The following is an 18,451-nucleotide window of genomic DNA, read 5'->3' on the forward strand; positions in this document are numbered from 1 at the left end:
TACAATATCGATCTTTCATATATTGTGAATAAGGATGCAATTTAATAGCATCAGTCAAAGGAATTTGCAGAAACGAAGGTTTCATCCATTCACAGAACTTGTTATAGTGTTCTTCTCCCTTTGATTTCTGTTTCTTATCAGGAAAAGGCATTGGTTTTTGCACCCAAGGTTTTCTCTCACTACCATGTTTATTAGCAATGAAATCTTCCTTAGTGTACTTTGTATTCTTAGTATGCTTTTCAGGATCCTCTTCAATTTCTTCTTTATCAGAAGCATCATTTGATCATTACCACTTTCAGTTTCAGCATCAGAGATAGATATACTATTGGGATCTTTAGCGGGTTATGAAGATTCTGCAACTGTTTTATGTTTCTTTTTCTTAGACTGAGTACTAATATCATTAGCTCGATGAGAATCTTGTTCAATTCTTTTTGGATGTCCCTTAGGATATAAAGTATCCTGAGTATAAACACCACTTCTAGTGCTTATTTCATAAGCATGTTTTTCCCTAGAAGCATTAACTAGCAAATCTTTTTGCACTTTAGTGAGCTGATCAATTTGAGTTTGAACCATATGGAGATGTTTAATAAGCATTCTAACATCATTTGAGGTTCTTTCCACAATATCATGCAAATTATTAATAGCTCTAGAATTTTCTATTAGATGATTTTGCACTCTCTTATTAAAGTTATCTTGCTTAACAATATAATTATCAAATTCATCTAAGCATTGATCAGGAGGTTTGGAGTAGGGAATATCTCTATTATCAAAACATTGGAGAGAGTCTACCTCAATAGTGGATGGAGGAGGAATTGGCTTACATAATTTTTCTATAGGTAGGAGATTGTTCACATCTTCAGATTTAATACCCTTCTCCTTAAGAGATTTCTTGGCTTCCCTCATCACTTCATCATTTAATTCAATCATTCCTCTTTTCTTTGGTGTTGGTGTTGGCTCAGATATAGTCCAATCATCATAATTTTGGCTTATATTGGCCAATAATTCCCCAGCTTCAGCAGGAGTTCTTTTCCTGAAAACACAACCAGTACAACTATCCAGGTATGTCCTAGATTCAACAGTTAGTCCATTATAGAATATATCAAGGAGTTCATTTTTAGCTAATGGATGTCTAGGTAGTGCTCTAATTAAAGAACAAAACCTTGCCCAAGATTCAGGCAATTTCTCTCCTTCTACCTGCACAAAGTCAAAGATTTTCTGCAAAGCAGCATGTTGAGCACTAGCATGGAAATATTTCTGAAGGAAAGCATTAACCAAACCAATAGGAATATCAATAGATCCAGGAGACAGATTGTCATACCAAGTTTTAGCTACACCTTTCAAAGAGAAAGGGAAAATTTTAGTGACAAAGTAAATGCGTTTCTTAATATCATCAGAGAATAAGTTGCTCAAAGCAGAGAGCTCATTCATATGTTCCATATAACTTTCATTTTCAGTACCACAACAAGGTTCCTTCTCAATAATAGATATATAAGATAAATCCAAAGAGAAATCATAATCCTCATCTCTAATGTTTATGGGATGTGGCAAAATTAGCATCAAGAGACAGTTTATATCTAACAACTCGTCTTGCAAGAAGACTTTTAATAGCAATTGCACCTCTAGTAGCATGGCATTCTTCAATGAATTCATCATCAAGTTCAATATAAGTTTCATCAAGATCATCACCAGGACATTCTCTAGACTCAGGTGAACTAACATGTGTAACAACATTTTCATTAGCAATTTCAGTGTTTTCAATTTGTTTAGCTCTAGCAATTGTAGTATCTAGGAAAGGACCTAATGAACCACTCTTATCAAGCACAGTAGAAGCATCATCAAAATCATCAGAAGCATTTTCAGATTCGGCAGAAGTAGAAGTATGTGTAGCATGTGCATGTGGTGGAGTAAGAAGCTTACTCATCATAGATGGCGAGTCAAGAGCAACAGAGGCGTTCAGATTTGTACCTCTTCTTGTAGTGGATGCATGGCAATATAGGGAATTTCCCTTCACGAGCTTTCCCCATAATAAATAAATTGCAGCGAACAGTATCACTTTCAAGTGGGCTTATAACTAAATCTATGCTCCCCGGCAACGTCGCCAGAAAATAGTCTTGATGACCCACAAGTATAAGGGATTGCAACAGTCTTCGAGGGAAGTAAAACCCAAATTTATTGATTCGGCATAAGGGGAGCCAAAGAATATTTATAAGTCTTGACAGATGAGTTGTCAGTTCAGCTGCACTTGGAAATAGACTTGCTCGCAAAAGTTTATCAGTAGTAACAGTTTTATACCAGTAGCAATAGTGAAGTAACAACAGTAATAAAATAAAAACAGCAGCAACAGTGATTGCAGTAGACAACAAGGTTAAAATACTGTAGGCATAGGAATGGATGAACGGGCGCTGCATGGATAAGATAATTCATATAATAAGAAAGCCATGGGAATTTGCAGGTAACAATAATAAAAGCATCCAAGTACTAAGTAATCATAGGCGTGTGTTTCCATTTAGTCGTACGTGCTCGCAAGGAGAAACTTGCACGGCATCTTTTGTCCCACCAGCCCGTTTGCAGCGGGGCCTCAAGGGAATCTACTGGTAATTAAGGAACTCCTTTTAATAGAGCACTGGAGCAAAGAATTAACACTCTGTGAACACACGTGATCCTCACATCACAGCCATCCCCTCCGGTTATCCCTTGCTGTCACTTTGGGTCCTCGGATTCTGGACAACGATATGTGTACACAACTTGCAAATAAGATCAAAAACAATAATTATCCTCATGAATCAATAACATGTTCAGATCTGATATCATGGCACTCGGGCCCAAGTGACAAGCATTAAGCACAACAAGTTGCAACAATGTTAAAAGTACTAATAACGGATACTAGGCACCATGCCCCTAACAATCTGATAGCTATTACATGAATGATCTCATCCAATCCCTACCATCCCCTACATCCTACAGGGGGGGATTACTCACACATGGATGTGGGAATAATGGATGGTTGATGGAGAGGCATCGGTGATGATGATGGCGATGATCTCCTCCAATTCCCCGTCCCGGGAGGGTGCCAGAACGGAGTTTCTGGTTCCCGGATTGGGGTTTCTGGTGGTGGCGGAGCAGCGGAACTGTTTCTGGAAAAATGTTGAACCCCCCTCTGTTTTTAGGTCAGAGGCTTAATATAGCAAAGATGAGGGGTCGAGGAGGTGCCCGAGGCGGTCACACCACCCCTAGGCGCAGCCAGGGGTGGACCGCACCTAGGCATGATGTGGGCCCTCCGTGGCTCTTCTCCGTCTCGTCTTCTGGCTCCGCGAGTCTTCGGGTAAAAATGGACTTTGCGATAATTTCGGAAAATTTTCCTGAAAGTTGGATTTCTGCATAAAAAAGAGACACCGGAGCAATTCTACTGAAAACAGGGTTAGTCTGTGTTAGTTGTATTAAAAACACACAAATTAGAGGGAAACAACATCAAAAGTGTTCGGGAAAGTAGATACGTTTTGGATGTATCAGTGCTTCAGCACAAGTGTTTTGGAGAAAAGCGGTGTCATTGGATACAGTTGATTCTCTCTTCTGCCACCTCTGCAGTATTGCTCAATGGTTTTTCATTGTAAGAGAGGGGTTAGGCAGGGGTATCCTCTTTCCCCTCTTATTTTTGTGTTGGTAGCAGATTTCCTCCAATCCATTATTCACAAAGCAATGAGGAATGGTTTCTTAAGCAGGCCTCTGCCACTAACCTCATCTCTGGATAGTCCTGTGATTCAGTATGCTGATGACACCCTACTTATTTTGCCTGCTAATGAAGGTCAGCTGTTGCTCCTGAAGAATCTGCTGATCGACGTTGGTAATGCAACTGGGCTGAAGGTGAATTATGATAAGTCTAATTTAATTCCTATCAATATCCCTAACGGTAGGCTGTAGGTCCTGCTGCAAACTCTTCAGTGTCAGAAAGGATCTCTACCTTTCACGTATCTTGGACTCCCTTTGAGTACAACTAAGCCTAAAATGGAGTTTTTCATGCCACTTCTCCAGAGTGCTCAAAGAAGACTTTCTGCTTGCTCAATGTATCTCAGTTATGGTGACAAACGCAGGCTGGTCAATTCTGTTTGTCTTCATTGCCAACTTTTTATATGAGTACCCTTAGGCTTTATCAATGGGTGATCAAGGAATTTGACAAATACGGAAGGCATTGCCTTTGGAGAAAGAAATATATGGAAGAAAATAGTCAGCCTCTTGTTGCATGTGAGCTTGTTTGCAAGCCTAAGGATCAGGGAGGACTGGGGGTGGTGAACCCCACTCAGAACAATTTTTTCTTATGAAGCACCTGCATAAATTCTATAATAAAACCAATTTGCCTTGGGTGAAGCTGTTATGGGAAGTTTACTACTCCAATTCTCTGCCACCTTCTAGGTCAAGAGATATTTCCTTTTGGTGGAGAGATTTTCTAAAGGGCTTAACAACTTTCAAAAATTTGGCTCAGTGCTCCATTGGTTCAGGTTCTTCTGTGTTACTATGGACAGATGTTTGGTCCATTATTCCTCTGAATTTGCAGCTTCCACATTTATTCTCCTTTGTAGTTGATGAAAATGCATCTGTTCTTCAAGTAGAACCCTAGAGCAGCTTTCAAGCCACTTCCATCTTCCCCTGTCAAATGAAGCTTTTGCTCAGTTCCAGACACTACAAGATCTTATGGTAAATCTTCCTGTGGGCAATGATTCTGATTCTTGGGAGGTTTTTGGAAGTGCCACTAATTTCAAGGTTTCTCCAGCCTATAAACATATTGTTGGTCAACATGTTGTCTACTCTGCAATTAATAAGCTCCGGAAAACTTGATGTCATTCTAAGCACAGAGTATTCTTCTGGCTCTTATTACAAGATCGGCTAAACACCAGACAACTTTTGCAAAGGAAGAATTTTTTCTTGCCAGATTACTCTTGTACTATGTGTGGTTCTTTGCAGATGGAATCTAGGAATCACCTATTTTTCACATGCCCTTTTGCTATCATGTGCTGGCAATATATTTCCCCTAGATGGACTTCCCCTACTGGCTTAGGGAAATCATCTTTACTTATGGAGTCCCTAGATTCACTCACTACAGCTATTGGAAAGCCTTGCTCCTTGGATATTATCATTCTGGACTGCTGGTCTATCTAGAGATCTCGGAACGATTTATTGTTCAAAGGCATCGACCCCAATTTATTTAGATGCAAGAGGTTCTTCAAGGAGGAGTTGGCTCTCCTGGTTTTCAAGGCTAGTAAGAGATCTTATACGGGTCTTAAAGATTGGGTGCAACATTTTGTTTAGAGAGGGGCTGGTCCTGATGTTGTAAGATAGCTTAGTTTGCTTTGTTTTGAGGTGCTTTTCTCTGGCACTTCTGGTGTTGTACATTTGGACATTTTGGACTATTTTTGCCTTTATATATAAAATAAAAATATGAAGTGGGGAAACCCAATGTTCAACCTCAACAAAATATATTCAAAGTTCGCCATTGGGGTAGCGTGGACCAGTGCCGCCAGGTAAGGTGGTGGTGATGGAGTTAGGCTTGTGCCAATACATCACCCCACTCTCACCCGCCACGTCAGCTTTTTCCCTCACTCTCACCCCACTCTCACCCCACGGTGCCAGTGCACAGGCTATAGTGCCAGCTCTCACTTCTCTCTCCTGCACATCACCATTTCTTTTTCAGATTAAGTTATTTCACTCGATTTTTTTAGACATTCAAAATAATGCAAGAAAATTATTTTATTCAACTAAAAATGTTACCGATTACATAATAATTAATAAAATTGCATAATAAATTTTAAAAGTTACATAATAAATAAAAAATATACTCCTCTTCCTCTTCTTCCTGCTCCTCCTCCTCGTCGTGGAGGGTATGAACCGTACGAAGGTGGTGGGTAAGGAGGTACAGCGCCACTCCCGCTACCTGTAGGTGGAGCATGTGGAGGTGGTTGGGGGTATGGATACGGAGGCGGAGGGTATGAACCATATGGCGCCGGAGGTGGAGGGTATCGCCCATATGGCCCCGGAGCTGGTGTGCCGGAGGAGTATAAAACTCGAGGAAGCGGCGAAGAACCGACATTGGTGCGACGATGTGTCGGAGAGACATCATCTAGCTGTATTGGTGACCCGTCGGCACCCAAGAGATCCGTGAACGTGGTCATATCTGGTGGAGTCCAACCGGACATGGTGGAGAAGATTTGAGAGAGTGAAGGCGATGAATGAGATGAAATGGGTGTGGAGTGAGTGAAACCATATGGGGGGTATTTATAGAGGGTGGGGATGAAATTTTAGGGTTTTTTTGGCTTTTTCCGTATTTTTTGAACCAGCAACGGCTACCCCAACGGCTAGCTGACGTGGAAGAATCAGATCGCGCCACGTCAGCTAGCCGTTACACCCTCTCGCCCGCCTCTCGCCCGCCAGTCGCCTCTCTCTCGCCCGCCTCTCGCCTCCCTCTCGCCCCCAGCGCTACCGCCCCGACGCGCCAACGCTGCCGCCTCCCTCTCGCCCCGCTATCGCCCCCAGCGCGGGCGGTAGCGGGCGATACCGCCGGGCGCCGGTGGCACCACCCCGCACTCTCGTCTCACCCCTCTCTCGCCCCGACGCCGGCGCTACCGCCCCTGCTACAGCCCGCGTTGGCACCAGCCTTAGGACATGGTTATCAGGCAACATATGGTTTGAGGCGGAGTAGGGGATCACGCTAGAGTTGACATCCATGTCCAAGTTCGTATCTGCATTAACTGTAGGACGTACCTTTTTAAGAATCCACAGTTTGCCCTTTTTGAATTGAGACACTCGTTTTGGATATGGCCATAATTAAAACATTTACGGCATCTGACTTCATTAGTACAAGATTTTCTCTTATGGCCAATTGCAAGGCATTTACCACATTCCAAAACCCTATAAATCATATCATCGATAATCTTTTCAAAAGAATCTGACGAGTAATCTTTGCCATAGTCTGAGTGATCTTCATCAGGTGAAACAGACACGGTATCCGCAACAAGGTTGGTACACGGACTTCCTCCTCGAAATAGGCTTTCGCCCCGCTATATTAATATAGCAACAACCCGATACAACTTACAACTTGCTGGGGCATCAGCACAAGCACGCCCAAAAGAAAACATAAAAGAAAGAAAAGAGAAAGAATGTCGACATGGTCGGATCAACAAAAAAAGGAGATGTCTCGCAGCCGTTGCGCCCTCCGGAAATTTCTAACACGCTCCTAGCACTCCGGAACGCCATACCAAGCAACACCTCCAAGAAGGAATGCGACGATGACGACACTGCTGCCCGGACGGATCCTAGGGTTTCCCCCGGTACACGCAGGGCAGCGGAGGAGGGCTTCACCCAACGCCCTTCAGGAAGGTAGGGTGGCGCCCTCGGGCGTCACCACGTCGGTGTCAGCCAAGCCGACAGGGATTTCTCCCGACCCTCGCAACACCGCCCCGGACGCGCCGTCGTGCTCCACCATACTTGCCGCCCACCAGCACGCGCCACCACGGCCTTGCAGACATCACCGCCGTCTCACCGTGGCAAACAAAACGGGACCAACAGGATCAAGGAGAACCAGCCGAGAACGAGAGACAGCAGGTCGGCAGACACGCTGGAGGGCCCCGCCTCCACCGCCGCCTGCGAGCACCGGCCGGACGCATCGACAGGAGCAAACCAGGCCCACCTGGCCCGGCCGAACCAGAGGGGGTTCGTGAAGCTCCCGTCCGCGCTCTGCAGTACACGTGCCACCAGCACCGCTGCACCCAGCCCAAGACGTTTCCTCTCACCGCCGGAAGCAGCAGGGGCAGAACCCGGCCCGCCTGGACCCAGATGGGCCCCGAAGGGCCCAGATCTGGGCCAGGCAGGCGCCAGCCCTAGCCATCCCGCCGCCCCGCAACCAAGCGGTTGCGCTGCCGTCGCCCTGCCACCCGACGTCGCGCCGCCCCGGGATGCGCCGCCGCGCCACCCAGAAGACCCTCACCGCCGGAGCCGAAGCCGACTGAGCGCACCGCCACCGGCCGAGGAGACCCCGTGTCTCCCCTCCACGCGCGGGGAAAGGCTGCTCCGCCGCCGCCGGCACCGCACGGGGCTTTGCCCGACGGCTGCGCCGACGGCGGCGAGCCAGGAGGCCGGAGGAGGAGGGCGAGGGGGCGCTAGGTGCTGGGGGCCCTCCTGCCGCCCGCGGGGAGCGGCAGCAAGGGCCGGGGGAGAGGAGGGGGTGGGGGTGGGGGTCGGGCCGGAGGCGAGGACGGCCTGGCGGCGGAGGCGCGACGGGGCGGAGCGGAACCCTAGGCTATGGCATCGAGGCTTGCTCACTCGGTGGACCAACCCCCAAATGACTCCGCCTTCATTGTGTTTTCCTCGTACACGGACTTCCAAGAGATGAAGCATTAATATTAAAGTCGCCAACCTCAATAGAATCTATAAGCACCGCCTTGTTGGGAGATTCCAGAGGCATTATAATGCGCTTAGGAGCAGTATAATCAGAGCAGGCCACATGTGCTCCATTTTCAGCAAATTTCAGACTTCTTCTAGTCTGTTTTCCTTTGGTATTCAAAAATGGAGCGTGCAAGAGTCTTAGCAAGAGCTCGTAAAGGCCAAATCAGTTCGTCGCTTATTTGGACTAACAATATTGAAAAGTGTCTTTAGCACATGAGCACCAGTGCTCCTAGTGCTATAAAATTATATTATTTAAATTTCAAAAAAATTGAAATTAAATACCTACATACATATAAACATTCCGAAGCTACGGTAGAAATTTTGGAGGAAAATATGTTATATTTTGAGCTATACAAAAAAAACAAATTTCTGACAAATATACATACCTATACGTAGCCACAAATTTGTTTTTTTTCCTGTAGCTTAAAATACAATGCAACTTCTACCGAAACTTCTCACGAGTATTCGGAACATATATATGTATTCATGAAATAAATGTGATAATTTTTTGAAACACAGATACATAATTTTTTTAATATTTAAAAAACTGAGAGCACTGGTGCTCATGTGCACCAAATGCTCACTCTAACAATATTCCATTCTTCATTGCATTCCTTTCGCCAGAGATTTATCTCCCGTTGCCAATTTGGACCACCATTCCCCATAAATGGAAATAACTTAAACTGATCTCAAGAGAAATGGCGTAAAGAGTGAATCATGAAGGCCACTCCTCTTAATGCAACAGAAAACCGAAACAGGTAATCGGCAAGTTGAATGATCATGAGATCGTCACGAAGGCCACCAATGCATGATTCAAGACTTCAAGAGCAAGACTGACAGAATCTTGAGTAAGGTTAAACCGATCAGCGTCTAGGATGTAGAAACTGTTGCGCCGATGCTGCTCCAACCGATCACAAAGGGGTACCACGATAACGTGGAGGACGATGAACAGATCCAGCCACAGTAAAACACAATGCGCGATGGCGTGCAGGTGCAGTGCGATCTACCCAGACTGGCCCCTGGCGATTAACGAGTCCCAGGAGCCCGCATCACGTTATCGTCTTCCCTATCGACGTGGGTGTGAGTCAGGTTCTGCCAATCAGCGATGAAGAAGTCGGCAGAAAATCAATCCAGCTCGTTGCATGCCTCGTGGATCTGGCCGGCGAGCTCGTCCGAGCTTCATGGCCGCTCCGGCGCTCCCTAGCCACCAGTTTGGAATCCAGCCGTAGCCCGTAGGCCCCTTTGCCTGACCGTCGCGCGTGCCTATCCTGACCCGCCATGACACGCTAAATTCCAAGCTCTTCTGCCAGTAAAATGTAGCCCGTGAAATGACCACACCGGATAGGATCGAGTACTGGGCGTCGAGTTATTGGACCTGGGTGCACACATGGATGGGCCACCGCCCTCTGCACCGGTACTGTAGATTTAAGCTGCCCATAAGAGCATCTCCACCGACAGCTCCCAAATAGGCGTCGGCAGAGGCGCTGACACTGCCATATGGGGGTGTCGGCACAACATGCTCTCTTTGAGGACGCTGCTCCCATACCAGCGCCCCCAAACCGGCGGCTCCAATAGATTTAGAAAATCAAATTCAAATTTTGAAAACGATATTCATACGAAGTTCGAAGGAAATTTATACAAATTTAACGCTATTTCAAACTAAAAAACTAAAAAAAAAAATCATCTAGCGGTGTTGGGAGTCGAAGACGCTGAAGTCCAGGTCGTCGCTGCTGGATGACCCGAAGGACCAGCTGTCGACGTCGTCGGCCTCCTCCTCGTCGGCCTTCTCCTCCTTTGGCACCGGCAGCTCGGATGGTTCGGCGAGGTCGACGTAGTTGGCGCCGTGGTCCCTGGCGGACCACACCGCCACCTGCCGCGGGTCGATCACGATGTGCCGGTAGTCTTTGTCGACGGAGCGGCCGACAATGTACTGTAGGGCGGGGAACTCCTCCTCGTCGCCATCGCCACGGATGGCCGCCTATGCCTCGGCCTCCTTCTCCCACCATTGCTTCTTCGCCGGCGGAAGTGGTGGCGAGGCGTTCTCGTCCTTGACGCGGGAGCGGCGGCCCGACCCCGTCGTCCGACGAGCCGGAGCAAAGGACGCGCGCCGGTGGGGTTTTAAGGGAGGCGGTAGACGCGCCTTCGTGCGGGAGGCCATTAACGCCGATGACCAACCTCCCCGCGTTGTTTCCGATGCGAACCGCCGCGTCCTCTCGCTGACAAAGCGCCCTTATCCGCGAAAACCATCATTCCGCGAGGCACTGGCGCGCCCGATTCGCGCCCTTGCCCAAGGGACCGGCACGGGGTTACCGACGATTCTATGGGGCTCGAAAATTGGCCGGCACCGTTTGGGCGGGCCAGTGCGAGCCCATTTTCGCTCCCAGCACCCAAAACGTTACCGGGGCCGCTATCGAGGCCGCCGGCGGAGATAGCTCTAACTTTGAACAACCACTAACCTCGCCTCCGATCTGGCTATGACCTATATAAACCCTACCCAAGCCCATTCTTCGCTCCAGTGTCCTTCTCTTTGAGAGCCAGTAGTAGCAGCAAGCAGCTAGGTCGATTAGCGGGATCCAGACATCCAGTCCCGGGTGAAGGAGATGGCACTCTCTCGTCGCATGGCCGCCTCCGCCCTCCTCCTCCTGGTTCTCCTCGTCGCCACAGGTGATTCTCCAGGGCGTGTAGATCTGCTTTGCAAAGCATGATTTGTTTCTTTGATGTTTGTGGCGCAATGCAGTATTCAGCCACGGGCGCACTGTAAATGGGTGATGAACTGATGGTGTTTTTTTTTTTTTTTGCGGGTAAACCAGGAACTTTATTAGACAGGATGAACTGATGGTGTTTTTCTTGTTGTGCGCGCGTGCAGAGATGGGGACGACGAAGGTGGCGGAGGCGAGGCACTGCCTGTCGCAGAGCCACAGGTTCAAGGGCACCTGCATCAGGAACGGCAACTGCGCCAACGTGTGCATGACGGAGAACTTCCCCGACGGCGAGTGCCAGACTCGGGGCCTCGAGCGCAAGTGCTTCTGCAAGAGGGTCTGCTAGCCGGCCGGCCGGCCGCCGCATTGCTGCCTCTCTGCCGGCGATTAGTTCCTCCGTTGGATCGATTAGTTGTTCCTTTGTTGCTAATCTTGTGCGCGCCCGTCTCTGCTGTTCTAGTTATTAGTTGTTTCCTCCGCGCGTTTAGAATAAAGTAGACCCTGAAATTAAGTGCTGCTCGGGACCGCGAGAGATTTTGCGCGTGCAAAATCAAAACCTCGCACCGTTGCGGCTCTGCGTCCGGAGGTCTGTCTACGTAATTCAGTGTCTCCTCGTGCTTGTCAAGATGCTGCTGCTGCCATGTAAGCTCGTTCCATGGACAAATGCAATGTATCTGTGTGTTGTGTGTCATCGTTTCGTGGTGAATCAGGTATATCTTCAAGGAGAAATGCTCCTGCCAGACTGCTCACTCCTCCTTTTGGCCAGACATTTATAGCTTTCAAGTTTCAACCTAGACACATACCAGAACATTCACTTTGGTAATGGAAATTCAGGTGGGGAGTAATCCCCCGGTGAAAAATCAGCAAAAACAAAATTCACTTTGTTTGTTTTGAAATATATTTTAAAAAACCTGAAAAATATACTACCACACCACCACCAATTGTGTGGTTGAGGAAGAATCAATAAGAGCATCTCCAGCCACGTGCCCCCAAAGGGATTTGGGGAACGCCAGACACTTAACCTCTCCTAGTCGCGCGCTCCAAAGGCCGCTTCGGTCCAGACGTGCCCCATAAATTGTCCGACATTCTTTTAGTCCATCTCCTGTGTATAGAGGCTCTATTAGGGACGCCGGCCACGACTTTTACACTTGCTTTTTTATTTGGAGGTCGCGTTTGGGGGACGTGGCTAGGAAAGGGACCTCCTCCAAACGCAAATTTGGTCCGAACGTCTCCCAAACGACCAATCCGACGCTTTTGCCGACGTCGTTTGGGGGATACGACTAGAGATGCTCTAATAGGTGCATCTTAGGTTAAATCAATTCAAACAGTCGTATCCACTCGTACAAAGAACTCAATGATTTGAACCTTTATTACACAACTACAATTTATATATAACTGCTACACTCAATGTGCTACGAACAAACGTACGAATTGCTTTACTCGCGGTTGGAATGAAAAGGGGTTGGGAGTTCTTAGGAGATTTTGATGATATAGTTTTTCGCAAAAAGAAAAACTGTGAGATAAAATGTATTACCTTTGTCCATAGAAGGATGTAATTTTTTTATCTAAATTTAAATGTATCTAGACATTCTTGAATATATAGGTAAATTTAAATTTGAACAAACCTCCAATAGCCTTTTATACACAGCGGGAGTACTAAATGTTACCGCTACCTTATTGTGCATACTACTCTGCCATGAAAAGTACTCATGTAATCATCTTGATTTATTTTCCTCATACAAGCACAAAAATTGGGCCCATACTGTACCTCCGAGGATGGATTGCCGTGGCCCCCCAAAAATGGGGCTGCTGTTGCAGGCCAACAAATAAGTTTTTTCGATAAAGGGAATATATTAATATCAAGAAGATACCAATTACACCCAGCCTCTGCAACAACGCACCACCCTAATAGCACTATGGATGCACACAGCCAAAAAAAGGAAAACAAAACTAAGAAACAAAAGTCCCGCTACAGTATCTCGGGCCTAACAACATCAATACATCCACCGCCATGACAACACCTGAATTACAGACTCTCCAAAAAACGACGCCTCCAAAAAGGGAACAGTGCTCAAACACCGTCGTCGCCCGATCAAAGATCTTAGGTTTTCACCCTGAAGATAGTCCCCGCTCTCAAAACAATGCCTCCACCAAGGTCACTGCCTGTCACAACCAGTTAAGGCCAGACCTTGGGTTTTCACCCTGAAAGGTAGGACTCTGCGCTTCACCTGTGTTGTCGCCCCCACTTCCATACCGCTGCTGTGAAGTCGGGACACCAAGCAAGCCCCTCAACAGCGCGGAGACTTGAACCTCCCTTAGCTAGTCCTCCCCTCCGGCCTTCATGAAATTCTCTTTTTCCGACTTTCATCATGGATCCATAGTCACTTGATGTCAACACAGAAAAAGAGCTTCGCGCCGCTCCCTCCAGAACCAAACGGTCGGAATAAACGCATGGGTGCGCACGACCGAATACCTCCGATCCAGCAAACTCCAGGCAAAGCACTGTTACATTCGCCGGTGGAGCCTTCCGGAACTCAACCTTCCGGCCAGATCACGAGTCCAGGCCTCCGGTAGGTCCTCCTCTTCACGCAAGAGAGGCCCTAGGACCGCCGCCTTTATCAGGTCGGACCCCCACGTCGGCGACCATCCCGGGCTGGCCAACCCAACCCTCCACCGGCGACACCATCGCCGGTCTCCAAGCTCCTCCATCGCACCGTTGGATGGAGGTGATAGATCAAAGATCCACCACCCCCAACCACAGGCCGACCCTCTCCGGCGAAGAAGAGGCCACCTCCTCCGTCGAACCCAAGACTGCTGCCCCAGGCGCCCTCGTGTCGCGGAAGAAGCCCGAGATCGCCTCCACGCACCGACGAGAGGCGGGGGTGGATGGCATGGCGCAGACCGAGGGCCTGGCCACCGCCCACCACCTGCCCCTACCAGAGTGCTGCGGGAAGCCGACGGGAGGAGGGAGACCGCAGCGCCGCCCATCCCAACTGCGCCGGCCGGTCCGCCAGGGGACAGCCGTGCGGGAGGAGGGCCGCCGCCGCCGTCGCCCATCCCACGCGCGCCTGCTCCGCCATGCCTCAAGGAGGTGGGATCCGGCCGCCGTTCTCCAAGCAGCGACGAGGAAGGGCCCCCGCCACCGCCACGCCCCGAGGGACTTTGCCCCGGCGGCGCTGCCGGCGGCGGCGGCGGCGGCGGAGGGTGGGTGCGGGAGGGTTAGGTTAGGGGCAGGGTCGGGGATGATAGGGATAGCTAGGGCCAACAAATAAGTATTTGTACTTAATTATTTTAAAATAATAAAATAAAATAAAATGTGTATAATATAATATAATAATTCAGTGCGGTAAATTGCCTTTTTCTTCTGAAATCGGAATTAAAATTATGTTAAGAAATCCTTGCAGCGTGTACTTTTTTCTTTTCGTACTTCATGGATAATTCTATCAGCTTGTCCGTGTAATTACAAACAAGCATCTAGATTCTTAGTGGAATTCATTATCAATGGGAAAAGAAGAGGCCAACAGAAATCGTAAGCAAAAGCAGCAACATGTTTAGTTTCTCTATTTTATACTCCATGTATTTTTACAGGAAGCCTCAGTCAGTAGGTACTGTCCTAGAACTGATTCCACCCCTGATTGTAGGATTCAAATTGGTGTATTTGAAGAACCACACTCAAGTCATGAAATCAGATTTTTGGTTATATGATGGAGTCTCTAGGTTCTTGGATACTATTGAACATTAGATGAATGCCATGAAATAATTGAAGCCACAAGAAAAGAGGTTTGGAACTTGTTCATTTATTTGTTGCTTCTATCATTTTGTGTTTTTTGAGGGAGACTGATACAAAATCAATTCGTATTTCATCACTATTAGGGAAACCCCTACCGCCGAAGCACGATTTTGGATTATCCCTAGCGCACCAGCGCCCGTCGGTGGGAACAAGTCGGTGGTAATGCCTTACTGCCGGCGCACCAGCCAGTTGCGCCGGTTGTACCAACAATTTATTACAGGCGTACCAGGCTGGTGCGCCGGCGGTGATGTTTTTCGAAATAAAAAAACAATGATCTATATCTAGATCGGGCTCGTCCTCAAAATCTGTGGCTGCGGCCCGTCGTGTTATTGTTGCCGCGGCAGTGTAGGAGGGGAGGAGGAGGCCCGGAGGTGGGGTGTAGGTGGAGGAGGAGGCCAAAGGTGGAGGAGGAGGAGGCCACAAGTGGAGGAGGAGGAGTACAAGGTCGTCCATGCCGGCCTAGGCGGAGGCCGTCGGTGAGGAGAAAATGAGGAGGAAGAGGAGGGAAAGAGGAGAAGGAGGGGGGAAGTGAGGAAGGAGAAGAGGAAGAGGGCCGATTTTCCATATATACCATAGGTTAACGCCGGCGCACCACTATGTCCGTGCGCCGGCGGTATTTGTTTGATTTTTTTTCAAAATCCAAAGCTGAAAAAACTCTTGTTTCTGTTTTGAATTTGATGAATCCAAAAGTTATCTAAACGACAATAGGTGGTTGAAACCGGATGTAAAATTGCATTTTCATATTAAATAGTTTTTCATCAGAGGTCGTATGCAACCAGAAAAGCCGTTTTACCAAAACATGACGCCATTTTGCAAAAAAGTAGAAATTCATGTTTGTTAATTTTCGTTAAAACTAGATAATATACCATATTGGGCATCTCGAAGGATTTTATTTTTGAAATTTCTATCATTTTCCTTTATATTTTCGAAGTGGTGCGCCGGCGGTAAGGGGGGGCTCCGATTTTTGCCCTGGCCTAGACCTGGTTCACCCTTATTCCTAGTGCGCTAGCTAGGACATACGCCGGCGGTATTCTGCTGTCACCGGCGACTCTAGAAACACGTGTGCCAGCGGTATTTAGCACCGGCACGTGTCTAGTTTGGAATGATGGCGGTAACCCGTGCGGCTATAGGGGTTTTGCTAGTAGTGCATTGATGACAGTCACCCATGGAGATCTAAGGGCCTTTCGGATATACATGCAGTTCATCTTGTAGTTCGCTCTCTGGTAAGTACCTTGCAGGCTTCCACCGTACATATTTATATCTTTGTGTTCAAAATAGTTTGTTTCCTTATAGTAGGACTTCTAAATAGTAGGAACAAACCGAATATCTCCTTTGTTCGCAGGAAATAAAAGCTCGGACGCCTTGCATATACTATAAACTCCAGACAGACGCTCCCGCGGCGCACCTCCAGGGCGTCACCGGGGGATCAGATCTCGTCGCCCAAACACTCCCTCCCCCTGATCCCCTCCTCTCCGTCGATGCCGCCGGCGTCGACCGCGGTGTCGGAAGCCCCTGGTACCGAACGGTTCTAGAGGAGGTGGACGTGGCGGCCATCTCCTCGATGCGGCTGGGGCTGGGTCGTCGGAGACGGACGCGGTGATGGGATTCGTAGCATAGAATACAAAAAATTTCCTACCGCAAGAACGAATAACAAGCCAAGATCCAATCTAGAAGATGGTAGAAACAAGAAGATCATGAGATTAACCCTCGAAGATTTCCAAAGCCTACGAGATTAGATTTCGTTGTTGTTGTAGTCGATCACTTGCCGCTTTCAAAAACGCGTAGAAGATCTTGAAGGTGCCACAGTCGGGCAGCACCTCCGTAATAGGTCACACGTTCGGTGTTGATGACGACATCCTTCTCCCCGTTCCAGCGAGCAGCGGATGTAGTAGATCCTCCTCGGAATCCCGACAGCATGACGGCGTGGTGTCGGTGGTGGTGGAGATCTCCGGCAGGGCTTCGCTGTCAACACCCGGATTTTTAAGTCCAGATGCCTATTATGCCATTCCTCGCAATCCCAGGAATATTGTTTTTGCGAGACATAATAGATTGATATCACAACACATCATTCATTACAACACATAATCATCTTACAAATAAAGGATCACATGATCCAGTCTCATTACAATAATAGAAGTTCTATTTATTCATTACATAACACATAGCGGAAGCGAAATAGCGTAGTAGTAGTCCATCTATTCCACAGGCAACTGTTGACGTCAGGAGTGATCCTAGTTGTCGTAGACGTCCTGCTGTCCTTCTTCCGGGTTCTGGTACTCGTCTTCATAGTCTGGCCATTTGAATAGCCAGGGACACAGCCATGAGTACTTTAAAGTACTCGCAAACTAAATACTAAGGTAAATACTATCAACTATAGTAAGGGGGTTCTAAGCTCTAGTTTCATTTGCATAAAGCCAGTTTTATTTCGTAAACACTTTAATAATCAAAAACCTTCATTGCTCAACTAACTCAAATGGGAACATTAGTGTCATTCCCACAACTCAGTTGTGATTCAAAGTCAAAATCACCTTTCAATTCAAAATCACAAGTCACCATTCATATTTTTAGAAAAGTTCTGATGACGGAACAGTATGGCCTTTCCAACTGTCCATAACCGCGGACGCGGCTATTCGAATAGGTTTAACTCTGCAGAGATTGTACACTTGTGCCACAACAATTGCAATAGTTCGTCAGGGGTAACTGGCCCTGATTTATCGTACGCAGTACGCGAACTACCAATCCTAACCTTTCATTTACATACTCTAGTATAGGCACCTCTCCCCATGAGCTTGGCCTCCCAGTGAAGACACGCGGTCAGCCTGGGAACTGCACAGGGCTTGGGCCGGACATTCACCTCATTTCACGTCATTTCACATCACTCCTTTTGTAGAGGCAGCCTCCAGCATAACCCCGATGACGCTTGTTCAGAGGGAACCCATACTAAAATACATAAGTTTCCAGCTAAGCCTTACCCAGATTCAGGTATTGTGGGGGTACTTGTAAAATTGGAATGGTATCGCATCCGAACCCAACCATCAGCGTTTTTGTAAAATTTCACCAAGTCATTCACCAGTCATATTCACCTTCAAAATCTTTCAATAGAATGACTCATCATTCCAAGGTTTTCAAAGTCATTTCAATTCACAAGTCCCCAACTAGAATAGTCACTTTTCATATTGAGCACTAGCAACTAGTTATGAGGGGTGCTAAGTATCTTGGAGCTTGCTAGGCTAAGTGTGATGCTCTTGTACTACTCTATAATTCAACCAAGTGAATCATAAACCAAAAAGTAACTTTGATAAATAAAATCAAGTAAAGCTTGTAAAGTAAAAACTTGGGATAGGTTCATAAAGTAGAATGTAATAGTGCATTGCTCTTGTAGAGCTTTGCACTTTGCAAGAATATAAACTTGCAACCAAAATAGTTTGCATTAGTCTAGCTTGCATTGGTAATAGTTTGCCTTGGTTGGTGATGTGATCAAAGTTTTCTTGCTCTTCCTCTTGGTAGAAGACCTCTTCCTCTTGATAGTCTC

General features: G+C 47.3%; 1 protein-coding gene across 1 annotated transcript; it reads left to right on the forward strand.

Moving 5' to 3' along the window:
* The first annotated feature begins 10,930 nt into the window (after nt 1-10,930).
* On the forward strand, nt 10,931-11,640 carry LOC127325722 (defensin-like protein CAL1). Its single transcript, XM_051352535.2, has 2 exons — nt 10,931-11,094; nt 11,297-11,640. Exons 1-2 carry the CDS (start codon nt 11,031-11,033, stop codon nt 11,473-11,475), a joined length of 243 nt encoding a protein of 80 aa, XP_051208495.1. The 5' UTR covers nt 10,931-11,030; the 3' UTR covers nt 11,476-11,640.
* The last annotated feature ends 6,811 nt before the right edge of the window (nt 11,641-18,451 follow it).

Source organism: Lolium perenne, chromosome 6, assembly GCF_019359855.2.
Source record: "Lolium perenne isolate Kyuss_39 chromosome 6, Kyuss_2.0, whole genome shotgun sequence".
NCBI classification, from domain to species: Eukaryota; Viridiplantae; Streptophyta; class Magnoliopsida; order Poales; family Poaceae; genus Lolium; species Lolium perenne.

Excerpts from the sequence above, each read along its gene's own strand:
- LOC127325722 (XM_051352535.2), top strand. The coding sequence starts at position 11,031 with ATGGCACTCTCTCGTCGCATGGCCGCCTCCGCCCTCCTCCTCCTGGTT. Across the intron at positions 11,095-11,296 it reads GGTTCTCCTCGTCGCCACAG|AGATGGGGACGACGAAGGTG; the intron begins GTGATTCTCCAG and ends GCGCGCGTGCAG.